The 15,542-nt window shown below is 49.7% G+C and overlaps 1 protein-coding gene across 1 annotated transcript in view; it reads left to right on the plus strand.

Moving 5' to 3' along the window:
• The window catches only part of DSCAM (DS cell adhesion molecule), a 682,487-nt gene extending 667,919 nt beyond the window's left edge, over positions 1-14,568 (plus strand). Inside the window, exon 33 of the mRNA XM_076000082.1 lies at positions 12,803-14,568. Coding sequence (XP_075856197.1) covers positions 12,803-13,158 — 356 coding nt within the window. The 3' untranslated portion in view covers positions 13,159-14,568. The remainder of the gene's footprint in view (positions 1-12,802) is intronic.
• Positions 14,569-15,542: the final 974 nt, after the last annotated feature.

Genomic DNA, 15,542 nt, shown 5'->3' on the forward strand with positions numbered 1-15,542 from the left:
CCTTGGAAGTCCTGGAAGGCACCCACCTCATTCATTTGCACATCACCCCAGTTTAGTAGCTTGCGCTTCCACCCAAGATGACATGGTCACCATTTCCCCTTCGTGTGTGATTTAGAGCATAAATGAGCTTCTAGGTTAAGTGACCGTCCTCTTTGTGCTGGCCTTTAAATAATTAAAGGTTTGGGGCTACTTTCTGATGGCATGTTGTTCATAGGGCGGGATTAATAATAGATATTTTTTTAAAGTTGGACTTTGTTCCCGGCATTGTTGCCTGGATCCATTTGAACAACTGAAAGATCACAGCTACGTTACTATTAGCCTTGATATACTATTTAGAGTAGAATTATTTTTAAACTATAGATGTGAATGATTTCTTAAATCAATGTGAGTTCTAATATCTACAGACTTTGTTTTGTCTACCCTAGATGACTGTGTCATTATGGAACACTCGATATGCTTTAGAGCTGTGGTTCCCACCCCCCAGGCTGGGGACCAGCACTGTCAGGAGCCAGGCCACCCAGCAGGAGGTGGGCAGCGGGCCAGTGAGTGAAGCTTCATCTGTATTTACAGCCGCACCCCATTGCTCGCATCACCGCGTAAGCTCCGCCTCCTGTCAGATCAACGGCAGCACTAGATTCTCAGGTGCATGGACCCTGCTGTAAACGCACATGCAGGGGAATCTAGGTTGTGCGCTCCTTGTGCGAGTCTAATGCCTGATGATCTGAGGCAGTGATGCTAGCGCTGGGGAGCAGCTGCAAATACAGATTATCCTTAGCAGATAAGTTTGACTGCACAATAAATGTGATGTGCTTGAATCATCCCCACACCATCCCCCCAAACCAACCCTGGTCTGTGGAAAAATTGTCTTCCATGAAACTCATCCCCGGTGCCAAAAAGTTTGGGGACCGCTGCTTTAGAGAAATATTTCAGCCTTTGGAAGCCTTTCTGTTGCTCCTTTATAATGCGACTAAATTCAACATTGGGCACAAAACACAAGGTTGCGATTTATTGTCCTGCTGACTAGAGGCTGTATCAAAATTAGCAGCTTCCTGAGCTGTGCTTTTTAATTTTTTAAATTTCTTTTATTCATTCATTCATTCATTTTAGAGACAGGTTCTCACACTGTCACCCAGGCTGCCCAGCTAGTTTTTTTCTTTTTTGTAGAGATGGGGTCTCACTATGTTGCCCAGGCTGGTCTCAAACTCCTCAGCCTCCCAAAGTACTGGGATTACAGGCATGAGCCACACACCCGGCATTGTGCTTTTAAATCACATTCTTTACCTCTGTGCCCTCTTGGTTCTAGACGGTGTCAGTCACTATCTGTTTCTGTTCGAAGTCTTCAAAATCTCTGGATCTCACTACTCAACAATTAGCTCTTCTTCTTTTTGTTGATCCTTTTTTTTCTCTTACCTTTTTGTTCTATTTTTCTATGTTCAGTACCAGTAGTTACAATCCCAAACTTTCAAAGATTCTCTACAAATCAGGACCAAGTTACATGAACTTGGCCAGATTGTGGCTCCAGAAAAACAGAAAACATGCGTTACTCATCTTCATACATCTTTCCCAGGGCCTAGCAATTACCTGGCAGTCACGTGGTTAGCATTCAAGAACTATTTTTAAATGTCCAACACTGTGCCTGGCACATAGTAGGTGCTTTATAAACGTGACTGAATGAATGAATATATTATGGTTGTGATAATCATGAGACTAACCAATTGGTCATAATATTTCGATTATTAGAAGTAATTAGTCAAATACAAGAGAACACTTAAGTCTACTCCATTTTCAGCTGTCCTTTAGACAAAGTGATTTATTTTCAATTCTTGCCCTTAACAAATCAAAAGGAAATCTCATCAACAGATAAAGGGGTGCTCCCCTGTGAATGGTGGATGGCCATACACAAGGCAGCCAGGTTTTTAGGACTTGTACAAAATGAAAAATGCTAATCATGTGATCATTCTGTCGTCTCCAACAAGCGATGACTATTCCCATCTTTAAAAACAGAAGACGAGCGAAAATAAACAAAACTCTCTGTTCCTCTGAAAAATAACTGGAAAACTTAACAGCTTTTCTTCCTCTGGGTCAGGGGAGCTTCCAATATCCATTCTTGGTTTCGGGTAGCATTTTGATCCAGTTTCTAACGCTCTTGGATTCCAGCTTCTTCTTTATTCATGATGTTTATCCTCAGTAATCGAGATGCCATTGCATCTCTTAAAGCTTCAAATCCACACCCTGGTGCAGCCTGGCCTCAAGCAGTGGGCTCGTGGCAGCCCCGTTGGAGCTCTGCACTGCCAGCCGTGAAGTTGTGCAGCTCAGCCCCTCCCCAAGCGAATGCACTTGAGGTTTTGCAGCTAGAAATGCTGACTCACTGCCTGGGGACAACTTGTTGATTCTCTGAATAACCAGTTATTTGAAGCCGTTATTGGATTTTGATTTTAGGATCCATTCATCTTGCACGTCACTCTCTCCTGAGAGTGTGTGTTTAATAAATGAGGTTGCGGAATGAGAGGCGGGTCCCAGGCAGCAGAGAGGCCAGGAGCCCTTACCTGAAGGTGCCCTTACCTGCAGGAGAGCTGACCTCTCTACAGGTCGGTGCTGTCCTGGCTAAGGTTGGCTGTCTTGCGCTCAGTTGTCATTTTGATCCTGCTGTTTTCTCTCTCTGAAGTCTACGTGGCTCTTGAATCAAAATTAGACTCTAGAAATCTTCAGTGCTAAATAACCACAACTTCACGAACCTGAATCTCTCTCGCCACCTGAGGACTCGAGATCTGCTCCTGGCAGGAACACCGGCTCAGACTGCTGCTCCCAACCCAAAGCCAAGGCTTCACACGTCATTGCTCTCCAGCTAGGTGTCTCCTCCTCCTCCTTCTCCTTTGGTTCAGGCAGCTGGGGCCCGAGCCTTGAGGCTGGCATCCTCCTCCCTGTGCACATCACTAACATTTCATTTCAAAATTTCTATCGTGAGTGTGATTCTAAGGGCTGTGGAAGGGGCCTCCTTTCCAATGCAAGCATCTTTGCTGCCTACACATATGCACATGGGCACACATGCACACACACATGCATGGGCACATATGCACACGCATGCACACGTTCATGGGCACATAAGCACACATGCGCGCACACCTGCATGGGTGTGCACACATGCACACACACCTGCATGGGTGCACACACATTTACACTGCATGGCTCTGGGCTCTGCCCTTCTAGAGATAGCCCTGCTCCCTCCCTCCCAACCTCCCTACCCCCTGTCTTCCTCTGGCAGACATTCATTGAGTGCCCCTGAATAACTGGCCCTGCTTTAGGAGCTGGGGGTGCAGCGGTAGTCAAGGCCCACGGAGACCCCACCTTGAAGCAGCTCACATTGCTGGAAAGGAGACAGACGCCAACCAAGCAGACAAGTAGTATAGTTTCAGACCATGCTAAGCGCTGGGAAGAGAAGTAAATCAAAGAAGGGGATAAAATCTAGTGGTGGGGGGAGCATTTTGGAAAGGATGGCCGAGGAAGGCCTCGCAGAGGCAAAGGGACATGAAGGATGTGATGACACAACAGGTAAATCTTGAGAAGGACCAGGGTAATCGAGAAATAATACAATGCCCAGCTCGTGGAAGACAGCACGCCCTACACACACACACACACACACACACACACACACACACACACACACACACACCTCAGTGAGATCTCGAGACAAACCAAAGCAACATGATGGTCAGGGAAATGAGCAGAAAGGTAGGAAGAAGACAGCAGAGACCATCACCGTCCGACGAGGTCCTGCGTGGACACCGCTGGCACCAAGTTCCGACGTGTCCTGTTTCCCACGCAAGGAAGAAACGAGCCATCGCCCCAGCTGATAGGGCCACCCCTGCCACGTGTAGCCCCCGCCCCGCGGCTCCCCACTGCTCTCAGGCTGGAGACCTCCAAGACTCGGGGGGGGGATCAGCCCTGTCTCCCCACCAGCCTCGGCCCCTGGTTTCCAGCCTCCATCCCTCTGGCCTCCCACAACCCCACAAAATGCACGCATCCTCTCTCTGGCATGCCATCTCCAACCTAGCACGGCTCCCTCCTTGGTGCGATTACAGGGCTGTTGAGACGGGCCTGCCAGCGTCATGCCACAGCAGGGACCAGCCCCCAGCCAGGGTTCTGCCCGGGGTGGTCCCCCATGTGCGTTTCTCCAGGGAGTCTCATGTGGGGGCTGGTCTGTCTCTGAACCTAATGGATCCTTCCCCAGCGGGCGCTCCAAAATCCCTGCTAACGAGTTCTAAGCTTGCCTAAAACCCAGGGAAGGTTTTTCTAATCCTGCTTTTATTCAGAACTACTTTCTTTCAGAACACTCATGAGCTGCAACAAACTCAGAGCCCTACTTTCATACCTCGGTGTGGTTTTTAAAGTTCACCGGCAAGCAGGAGGATCACAGTATCGATGAGCTCTTAAAAATGCATGAAGCCTCCTAAGCACGAGCCAAGAATGGTAATAGCATCCGTGGACATGGGCCTCTGATATCGATCTCACATTATTTATTTAGGGTTTTTCCTGGTTGCTGCTTGGGAGTGAAGATTCATTTACCAAGAGAGATTCATTTACTAGTTTTCATTACCGTGCTGCAGCGTTAATATTAAACTAAAGAAGTGTTAGAACCCGTCTGCCTCTGGTATGGACAGACGTGGCCACACTCCCTTTGAGAACTCGCTCTTTGACATTGCGGTGTTGTTGCAAGTCGGATCTCTCCGGTTTTCACCGAAATTGCTGGAACTCAAGAACTCCTGCTTTGCTTCCAACTTTTGCATCAATACCCAGCTCCATCCAAGCATAGATGTTAAACCTGCAGGAAATTGATGAAAGTTCTTTTTCATGTGTCCCCAGAGAGGATTCAAGCCCTTAAGGATTGTGATTCGCTTTCATTCCACACGGACTTGGGGAAACAGATGTGCGTTTGCACATGTTCTGACGAACAAAGTGTCGCACAGGAGGAGGAAGGAGGGTGTTGCAAAGTGCCTCGGAATATCGGGCCCCCACCAATGCAGTCATTTGTTCCACATTTGTCCCCAAATGTCCAATACCGATGTACTTAGCCAGTTTTCCTAGGTGAGATAGCTCAGAGCGTCAGAAAGACCCTTTTAGGCTTACAGGTGTCCTTAGAAAGTATCATGCCCCTTTCGTCTGAGTAGAGATGAGGACATGAAGGCTCAGAGGGTCACAGAGCTGTTTGGAGGCAGTGGCAGGATTTCGACGCACAGCTCTGAACTCTTGAACCAGTGCTCTCTCCATCGTGATCCGCTCCCACCTCATCAGCTTCGGAAGGAGAGAGGCTTTGGGTTTTGTCTTCTGACCACCGTTCCGTGGGACCATCCCTTATTTTCTTCCAAAAACTGAGCCCGTAACTGCTCCTGAACTAGCATTCTGAGGTTGAGGAGTACAGTTCCTTATCCTGGTTGAGGTCAACGTGTTGTAAGTCAAATGAAAGTGAAGTAAGGATCCACTTGGAGATATGGACTTTGCTCATCTACACTAGGGTTTCTCCAGGGCTGAAGTGTCCCTATTTGCGGCAGGACAGTGCTTTGTGGTGGGGGCAGTGCTTTCTGTGCACTGCAGGACGCTGGGCGGCATCCCTGGCCTCTGACCCATAGACACCAGTCCCCTCCCGCTGTGATAGCCAAAAGTGTCTTCAGACATCTCGACATGTCCCCTATAGGGGACAAAATCACCCTCGGCAGAGAACCGCCGATCTGGTCTCCAGACCTCTTCCCCTGGTGTGGTGCGTGGCGCGGGCAGGGCCCGTTGTTTGAGGATGGACGGATGGGATGCGCACCCATTATAGGTTTCCTGAATCGATTCATTCTTGTTCTGTTTCAGTATTGATTTTGCCATCCTTCCCCCAGAGCTGAAATACGTTCAAACCGGGTGTGAGTCTGAATATATTGAGAAAGTTCTGGAAGTCTTGTGTTTCTGGTTTTCAGCTAAAATGAGGCAGGTGTAATCCAGCAGCTTTCACACCATCATCATCCAGCTGTGGCTCAGATGTGGCCTCAGTAGGGGTGGCCGGCTCTGGGCACGAATTGCGGGTGGGTGCGGTGACCGCAGGGGGCTCTGCACCAGCTCAGGACCGGGATGGGGGGGTGTTAGTGATGCAGAGTGGTTAGGGACAGGGGAGAAACCAGGACTTTCAGGGACAGTGGCACTGAAGGTCCCGGAGGGCAGTGGTGGGCGCAGCTCGGGCCTGTCTGCCAGGGTGGGAATCGGGTGCCCCAGGAGGGCAGGCTGTTGGCTGTCCTTGGGCACTGGAATCTCCAGGGCTCCCCGAGGGCTGTTTCATCGTGGGTAGCGCACGTGTATCCTCATCGTGCCCTCCTCTCTGGGGCCTCTCTCCCTCTCTCCGCTGCTTTTTACCACTGCCTCATGGGGATCAGTTCCCATGCTCCCTCTTTTCCATCTGCTGTTCTCTATTTGTGACTCCTTGCGTCTAGCTTTCATCTCTCCATGGATCTGCATGGCCTGTTTCTTTTCTTCTGCCACCTCTGTGTGCGTGCATGCGTGTGTGTGTGCATGTGTGTGTGTGTGTGTGTTTCCATCTCTCTGATCCCCATCCACCCTCCTGCCTGCCCACCGCAGCCACCTCTGACGCCATCTGCCCCAGCATGTCAACTCTGGGCTCCGTCCTCACAGCTCTCCCCTCCCCACAGATGTCCCCGCTCCTTTAGCTTTCATTACGTGCCTCTCACTCCAGGGACTTGGGCCTCCGGGGCAGAGCACACACACGGGCTCAGGTATGCAAATGCGCAGGTACGACCTACAAAAGTCAGCAGGCGGACCTTGTCCCAAAGGCCCGGATGGGACTCTGTTGGCCCCTGTATTCAGGCTGGGTTTGGGAAGGAGACTTGAGCTGTGTTCAGCTGGCTGGGAAGGAGCTGGGAGTGAGGCAGTTGGTGAGCAGGGGGAGGAGGCACGTGGGGGAGGCCAGGCCAGTCCCTCCTGCTGTCATGAGGGGGACTGAGTCCTGCTGCTCTTCTGGTCTGATTTTCCCTCCCTTCTCTCTCCTTATCCCTCTCCTACCTGCGTCTTTGCCTTCTATGTGCCTTTGATTTCATGGGTAGAAGTTGCAGCACAAGCAAGATAAAACAGAAGGAAAGAAATCAGGGAAAGAAGCAAAAGAGAAAGAAAGAGAGAAGAGAGAGAGGCTAGAGAGACAGAGAGGAGGGAAGGAAGGAAGGAAGGAAGGAAGGAAGGAAGGAAGGAAGGAAGGAAGGAAGGAAGGAAATGGTGCAGTCAGCAGGGAAGGAAGGAAGGAAGGAAGGAAGGAAGGAAGGAAGGAAGGAAGGAAGGAAGGAAGGAAGGAAGGAAGGAAGGAAGGAAATGGTGCAGTCAGCAGGGAAGGAAAGAAGGAAGGAAGGAAGGAAGGAAGGAAGGAAGGAAGGAAGGAAGGAAGGAAGGAAGGAAATGGTGCAGTCAGCAGGGAAGGAAGGAAGGAAGGAAGGAAGGAAGGAAGGAAGGAAGGAAGGAAGGAAGGAAGGAAGGAAGGAAGGAAGGAAGGAAGGAAGCAGAGAGCAAGGAGGGGAAAACGTGGAGAACTGTAGGCCAGAGGGAAGCAAAGAGGAAGAAGCAACATAATAGAGTGTGCAAATCATTGCCAAAAATATCAGTGAATTCCACTGTAGCTGGTTTTACTGGAAGCAGAGTACTAAGAGTGGACTTTGGCTATGCCGGTGCATGTGGCAGGTGGATTTAGCACACAAGGATGCCGAGGGCTCGTGTACCTGCTGGAGGTGAGCACCCATGGCGTGGTGACCCCATGTGGTGACTCTGGAGTTCAAAGCAGAAAGGATCCTTGAACTTCTCCTAGGTACCTGCTACATTCAGATGCGTGGGGGAGCTCAAGAGGGTCCTGGCCGATTGGCTATGGGGTGTGTCGCTCCATGCCAGGGATGGGTCACCTGGGAGGGCTGAACCAAACCGTAAAGGCCTGTGGAGACAGATGCCCTCATCCAGGTAAAGTCTTACATGCATTATCTAATTAAATCTTCACCACAGCCCTCAATGGTAGATTCTGCTACTGTTCCCATTTTATGGATAAGGAAACTGAGCCCACAACTATACCAGTCAGACAAATGCAGGCAGTGTCATCCTGACCTCTGCTCCTCATCACCACAGTTAGAGTCGAGGTTCCCGTGTGACACAGGCAGGTGGTGGAGGGGGGCAGGGGGTGATGAGAAAAGCCGCCGCCTCCCACTTCACTTCTCTCTTCCTGAAGCCATGATTGCATGGGCTGTCCTGGCACGTGTAGGCGTCTGAAGAACACAGGAAATGGACAGACAGCTAGAGCATCCAGCTTCCTAAGTGGTATTTGGACGAGCACATGGGCTGGGACTTTAATGGGCAAAGCTCACCTCTGATCACTCCGCTGCTTTCTTCCCCATAAGTGTGTGAGTTCCTGCCAGGGCTCCTTTTCAGAGTGCACAGGGTCAGAGGGGCAGCTTTGGGTGCTAACCAGGAAACACACACTGTCTGAGGGAGCTAATTAGAGCACCCTACAACTTCACAAAGCTTTGCCTGAACAACTGACCACTCAGAGAGACTGGGTGCACAGAGATATTTCGCAGACCTGCAGCACGGAGTTCTCGTACATAAAGACGTAACACTGAGCTGCTTCCATTGTGGAGGGTTTTCATTCCTCAATCTATATTTGAGCTACTTGAACCCCTGGATCACTGCATCCAGGGAGCCCCTGAAGGCAGGATGCTGATATTATGAGCCTTGTCTTTTGATTTCAAATATGTTTGTTCCATCCAACCTAAGACCTGAGCATTCTGTAATCCAGCCGGGACCAAGATGCTGTTGCTTTTTAGGGGGTTAATAAGCCCTGTGCATTCAGTGGGGACTTGCTGGAATAAAGATTTTGCCCCAAGCCTGTTACAACACATTACAAATATGCCAAGTGCTCCTGAGCCAGTTGGGTCTCAGAAACAGCAAGAGGCATTCTCGACCTACATTCTGAAGTAACCCTGGAGGTAAATGTCTTTCACATTTTCTCAGATATTGGAACAACATGATAAAAATGATATTACTCACGTAAATAAGTAAAAAAGCAAATTAATGTAATTTATTTACTGTGCTCTTAAAAAATAATGACAGATAATCACTTGCAGGAAATTGGATATATAAAAATACACAAATTTCAAAATTGGTCAGTTAGTGTGTATTGATCGATTAACATGCAAGATGACCTTCACATTACAAAGGAATTTTCCGATTTATTTCTTAATGTCAGCTCTGTTAATTCCCTCATGACATTTGTTTGTGAATAGTTAACCTCTAGAGAGAGAAAATTAAAGAATATATCCATAAATATCCATGCATATTTATATTCATAAATGAACATCAGTAATTTTCAATGCCATAAAGTTTCAAGAATTAAATACTCGCATCTTTCAGAAACAAAGCTAATATGGCAAGGTGTTCCTGAACCTTCAACATCAGAGTCTATAACGGCAAGCCTTATGCCTTCATTTTTTTTCTAAGCCAAAGCCCAGATGCATCGAGTGACCAGAACCCTTTTCACAAGAATGCCAAATTATGTAATTTCTTTCTGTAGGAGTCTTATGGCCAATTTATTTTCCAGGTACTTATTGTTGGGCTTCCCTTTGATCAGTTGGCCGCATAAAGCCAACGTTCAATTAGAGTGCCTTTGATTTCAGTGAGCCAAACCCAAAGTGTCACTGGGGTCATTTTGGCAAATTGCATGCTGCAGTTCTTAATGAAATCATATAACTACCCGGCATCGTTTAATAGAATAAAGACATCCTGAAAAAGCCAATGAGAAAATGCTAAGTGAATTTCTGGATCATAAATAATACCCAGTGGCATGGCAATGTAATAATGCAAGGACATGCATATCATTTGGTAGATTTCCCAAGAATAAGGTCACTGTCCCTCTTGTCCTGGGAAGAAAATGTTAAGAAAAGTAAGAGCATTTGGGGAAATCTTAGTCTCATTTAAATTGTATGAGATGCATTTTTCAGTGCTTGTCTTGGGTTTTATTTATTTCTAGTGCTCTTATACCCTTGAGGAGTCCTTTCCTTCTATTATACTGGTTATTCTCTGTCAGTGGGTAAACTTGTTGGCGTTTACTAAGGTTCTGGGGTTTAATCACACATCCCTTCCATTGCCCTGTTACCATGGCAGCCAACTAATGGCAGCCCCCACTTGGCGCAGGGGGTCTTGCCAACCCCAGGCCCACACTTTCAGAGTCCAAGGCCTGGACAAAGAAGGCTGGATGGACTACTGTGAGCCAATAGGAAAATAAGGAAAGTAGGGGATATTTTGAAGCAAAAGAAACAAGAATTTTCAGTTGTTTTAGATTCAGAAAGTGAGCCATGTGTTGTGCTAGAGATACATTATTAGGATTAAAATGCCTACTAGGCACCTCCTCTTGGATGTCCCCCAAGCACATCAGACTCAGCATGTCTGAAACCAAACCCGTTATCTTTGCCATCAAAATATGACTTTTCCCTACGCATCCTTGCACAGTTAACAGTTCCCCTGTCCCCCCAGTTTCCTGAGTTTAGAGCCCGGAAGGAGTCATCCCAGCCCCTCCTTCTACTTCACCACTTCCACTTGTCATCAATTCTAAAACCATCTTCCTTGGGCCTCCTTCATATCTTGCAATTTAATTTCCTCTCTATATCCCACCGCTGCCTCCTGAGCTCAGGCCATCATCACATCTCTCCCCCTGCACCTCCTCCTCCCTGGGCTTTCGGCCCCAGGATTGCATGCTCCCAGCCCATTCTCTAGCCAGAGCTTCCCACCTGGCATGCCGCAAGTTACAGATGTGCCAAGCTGGTGGGTCCTTCAGATGCCAAGATGGCCAGGAAGGGCCTCCTTCGTTCATCCCAGTGTGCTGCACAAATACGCCTTATCTATGTGTCTTAAAGTGAGAAAGGTGGTCACACTGGGCCAGAGAATGTGCACTGTCTGTACTAAAATAGCAGAACTCGGATTCAAGGTCAGTCCAGCTCACGCCAACCAGCGTTGGTTGCAAAGTGCATCTAGTGCTGGGCCCTAACTGTGCTCAAGCATTTCAGGGGGTGATGGGATGCATTAAAGTGGTGAACCAGGGCTGTGGAGATGGGAATAAAAAGGAGTGAAGAGATATTTTGCAGTGGAATTAACCTGGAGAGGAAGGTGTCGATGAGGATTCCGAGGTTTCAAGGATGGAAGGAGGTTGCTGACATTACTCTAGATTGGCACGCAGGAGAGAGCAGCATTTTGGGGTGGGGGTGGGGGCAGGCCTTCATGAACTGAGTTTGTAGACTGTGGTGTTCAAAATTCAGAAGGGATGGACACTGTGTGGAAATTCCTAGCAAAGCATCAGGAAGGAGAGCAAAATGGAAAGGGTAGACGTGAGAGCTGTTTATAAAGAGATGCAACAAGCAGCCAAGCTCCCCGAGAGAGAGCTGAGAGTGGGCCACTAGGGAAACTCTGTATTTAGGGGGTAGTTAGAGAAATGGATCCAGGAAGGGAAGTGAGAAGTGGCCGTCAGGGACACAAGAAGAGACCAGGAGACCACAGGGCTGTGGCAGCTCAGAGTTCCAAGAACAGGAGTATATACAGCATTAAATGTCGTAATAATATAAGTAGGATGAGCACCAAGAAGAAACTGTGGAATTTAGCTCTCAGAGGTCATAGTAGACCTTCAAAAGAATGATCCCAATAGTTGATGCTGATAGAATCTGGGCCAAGTCAGGTTTACCAAGAAGCGGGTGTCGGGCAGATTAGCTGTGCCAGGAGTTTCTTGGGGAAACTCTTGTGAAGAATAGAGAGACAGGAAGCAGGAGGAGTCAGGGGGCATCCAGGGACCACAACTCGGGTCTGACACCTGTTGGGGTTGGGCAGGAAGAGCCTCAGGCTGTAATGTCCTCCTGAGACGGCTGCAGCGGGACCACGGGAAATCCCTGAGCACACGTGGTCTGTGAGCTAGTCCCCTGCTGGGCAGCGGTGGTCTCCAGGAGGGGACCCTGCGGTGCTCATCCCTGGCTGGGAGCAGCCTAGAGGAAGGGTAGGCTCGGCGTTTGGGGGATGCAGCTGGGGTCATCAGCAATCTGTCGCCCTGCAGCAGGTGTTCCTGGAGGAGACCTGAGGGCCCGTTTCTATGGCACCAGAGAGGCCAAAGTGAGGGGTGTTGAGAAGGAAGTAGAAACACCAATCCTCTGTTTAACAACTCCTGTAGGCTGGTGTTACCTCTGTACACAGACAGAAGCGACACAGGAGGAGGGTAGCAGGTAGGCAAGGCCTGGTGAGGAGGCCATAGCTGCGGTGTTTTCAGCGCCATCACAGAAACGCATGGCCAAGCGGCTGGCCAGGGGCACGTGGTTTTGTAGGACTGCCAAGACCAGGGCTGGCTCTCCGGGATGCTTTTTTTCTTCAGCATCCCTGGGTCTCTCCTCACACCCTGTGCCCTCCCGGTACCCCCAGTCACGTGCCGGGTTCCGTCTACCCCAGTGTGTACCCAGTGGACACTGTCGTTGCCTTTGAGATATATAGATATATTTTTTTCAATTGTGGTGTTTTGAAGACTCTGGCTACCTCCATTTCTCTGGACCAAGGACGACATGGAAGAGCCTAAGGTAATGCACGGTAGGGAAAGCGGGGCCCTTCTACGCCCAGTGGAGAGGTACGGGGACCGTTCTCCCCGTCTTTGTGGTGGGTTCTGCCGAGGCGTCTTGGGAAACGCCCCCGTGCACAGTGGCGTTTGCACCTCTGCACGCGTTTGCCCGATGAAGAGACCAGCTAATTGCTCTCTGTTTGTTTCCAGGTGACCTCATACATTTGCCTCCATACCTTAGAATGGACTTTTTATTGAACCGAGGCGGCCCGGGCACCAGCAGGGACCTGAGTTTAGGACAGGCGTGCCTGGAGCCCCAGAAAAGCCGGACCCTGAAGCGCCCCACGGTCCTCGAGCCCATCCCGATGGAAGCCTCCTCCTCCGCCTCCTCCACGAGGGAAGGGCAGGCGAGGCAGCCGCCGGGGGCCGTGGCCACATTACCTCAGCGAGAGGGGGCAGAGCTGGGGCAGGCAGCTAAAATGAGCAGCTCCCAGGAATCCCTGCTCGACTCTCGGGGCCACTTGAAAGGGAACAACCCCTACGCCAAGTCGTACACCCTGGTATAACAGACAGCATGGCTGGACCGCGGTTTGTAAATACAATTTAAACAATTCAATCAAAGCTACCTTTTTTTTACGGAATTCCAATATTTATAATTAAAGAAAATTGCCAAAATATATTAAAAAAAAAAAAAGAGAAAATACTGAAACCACAGACAGTGCAAAGACTCTCCTGCTTTTTTTCTGTCTGAGTGTGAGCTCCATCTGCCTGGGCATCTGATTTTTTGGGAAAGAAGTCCAGTTTTATGATCTCCACAGGCTATTGCATTTTTACTGATTTTCTACCAAGTGCATGGGGGACTCATTCAACCTTCTGACTGGAAGTTCTGTCACACAGGAGTCGCCAGAGAAAACGGGGAGGGGGGCAATGAGCCGGTTTGTGAGTCGAAAAGGAACACTGATTTGGGGGCGGGGGAGACTCCAGTCACATTCGCACACCTTTCTTTCCCATTAGAAACCGGGTCCTCGATTCGATCTTCTTTCGTTGTTAATTAGGATGAGTGCCGTCAGTGAAGGGGTTGGGGGGGGAATCAATTCGGTCTTCTTTTTTTGTTTATTTTTTAATTTAATGAGACACTCTTTGCATTTTGTCTAAGCGAAATAAAAAAGAAAAGGTCGTCTGCCTTTATTTCCATGTCTTGCTTCTCTTGTCTCCTACCGATTTCTGGGTCGTCTCTCCTACTGAGGCTTCTGTTTGGAAACACCAGGCCCGAACCCAGAGCCCATCTCAGTCCATCCTAGAAGATACTCAGGCCCCGAACCCCTCCGGCATCGCTGGGGAGAGCAAAGAGGGCACCACCTGTGCTCTCAGGCCGGAGGTGACAAAACGCGGGGTGGTCTCCGTGGCAATGCAAGGCCGGCCCGAGCCGTCCAAGCCCCCTGCAAGGGTCTGCTCCTTGCCAGCCACAGCCAGGGATCAGCAGACCATGGCCCGTGGGCCAAAGCCAGCCTCCTGGTGTTTTTGTAAATAAAGTTTTATTGGAACAAGGCTGTGTGCACTGTTTGCTGTTGTCCGTGGCTGCTTCCGTGCCACCATGGTGGAGGTGAGTGGTTGCAACGGAGACTGCGTGGCCCACAGAGCCTAAAGTGTTTCCTACCTGGCCCTTCACGGGGAACATTCGCCTGACTCCTGCCCTGGAGTCGCTGAGCCCCAGCTTCAGCCCCGGGTGGAGGACCCTGCGTCCCGCCCTCCCTCCGTGACTTGCTCTGTGTCTGCTGTGACTGGCATCCAAATGTACAATGAGCCATCTTAGTACGTGTGGTCTCCACTCAACCCTTGCCCGGTGCACTTTCAAAACAGCTACCGTGTTTCCCCGAAAATAAGACCTACCCATAACATGAGCCCCAGCAGGATTTCTAAGCATTTGCGCAATACGAGCCCTACCCCGAAAATAAGCCCTAGTGACGGGCGTGGCTACGCAGCGCATCTGCACAACCCGTGCATGTCGTCTCGGAGCGGTAAAGACGACGAGCAGCCCTTCTCACCCGACCCATGGTGACAGCTACTATCCCAGAGGGGACCGGAAAGGAGCAAGGTCGGCTCCCCCTGTCGGGTCCCGGCCATCCTGTGCGTGCTGCAAGCTGAGGCTTTGAGGGGAAAATAACACATCCCCTGAAAATAAGCCCTAGGGTGTCTTCTGGAGGAAAAATAAATATAAGACCCTGTCTTATTCTCGGGGAAACACTGTAGTCACCCTCCCTTGGCCCCAACACCCCATTTCAGGCTCTACCTAAACGGGAAGGATAACCGGGGCTTCCTGTCGGAGATTCGGAAAGTGGACAAGAACCGGCGATCAAATGCCCACCCACATAGTCCGGAGCTAATTACTGCCCTCTCCTAACATACTCAGAAAGCCCTTTCCTTCCCTCCTTCTTTTCCATCATCTCTTCCTTCTACTGGTTTTCCAGGCAGGCCCGTTTTCCTCTTAGGGTCAGTGACACAGAATGAGCCCAGGACCCTGGCAAGACGCCACGCGCGGGCTCCAGCGTTAGGCGGCGCCGTGAGCGTGAGGGGCGCGTCGTTTCTTGCCGTGGTTGCAGAGTTGAACCCAGGAGGACACGCTCGCAAACTCACAGACTGCTTGTTTTGTGCAAAAGAAATGAAACGCTACTTTCTGTTGGGGGGGGAACGAAATTAACGCCCTATCTTTCATCAGTCTAAAACGTCTATATTCCCCAAACTTAGAAATTGACCTTTTTAAAATTTTTCTCTCAACTTGTACAAAAATAAAAAAAATTCCACATCCTGTCTGCCTCTGGAATGGATTGCTTTCAAGACGCCTGCCTTAGACACACTCATTCAAGTGGGTTCCACATGCGAGCACTGTATGAGAGAGTCCACCTCTTTATCTCTCAGACCGGAGCCCGGCACTGCTGTCTATGAAGGGGCC

This window comes from Microcebus murinus, chromosome 1 (assembly GCF_040939455.1).
Source record: "Microcebus murinus isolate Inina chromosome 1, M.murinus_Inina_mat1.0, whole genome shotgun sequence".
Lineage (NCBI taxonomy): Eukaryota > Metazoa > Chordata > Mammalia > Primates > Cheirogaleidae > Microcebus > Microcebus murinus.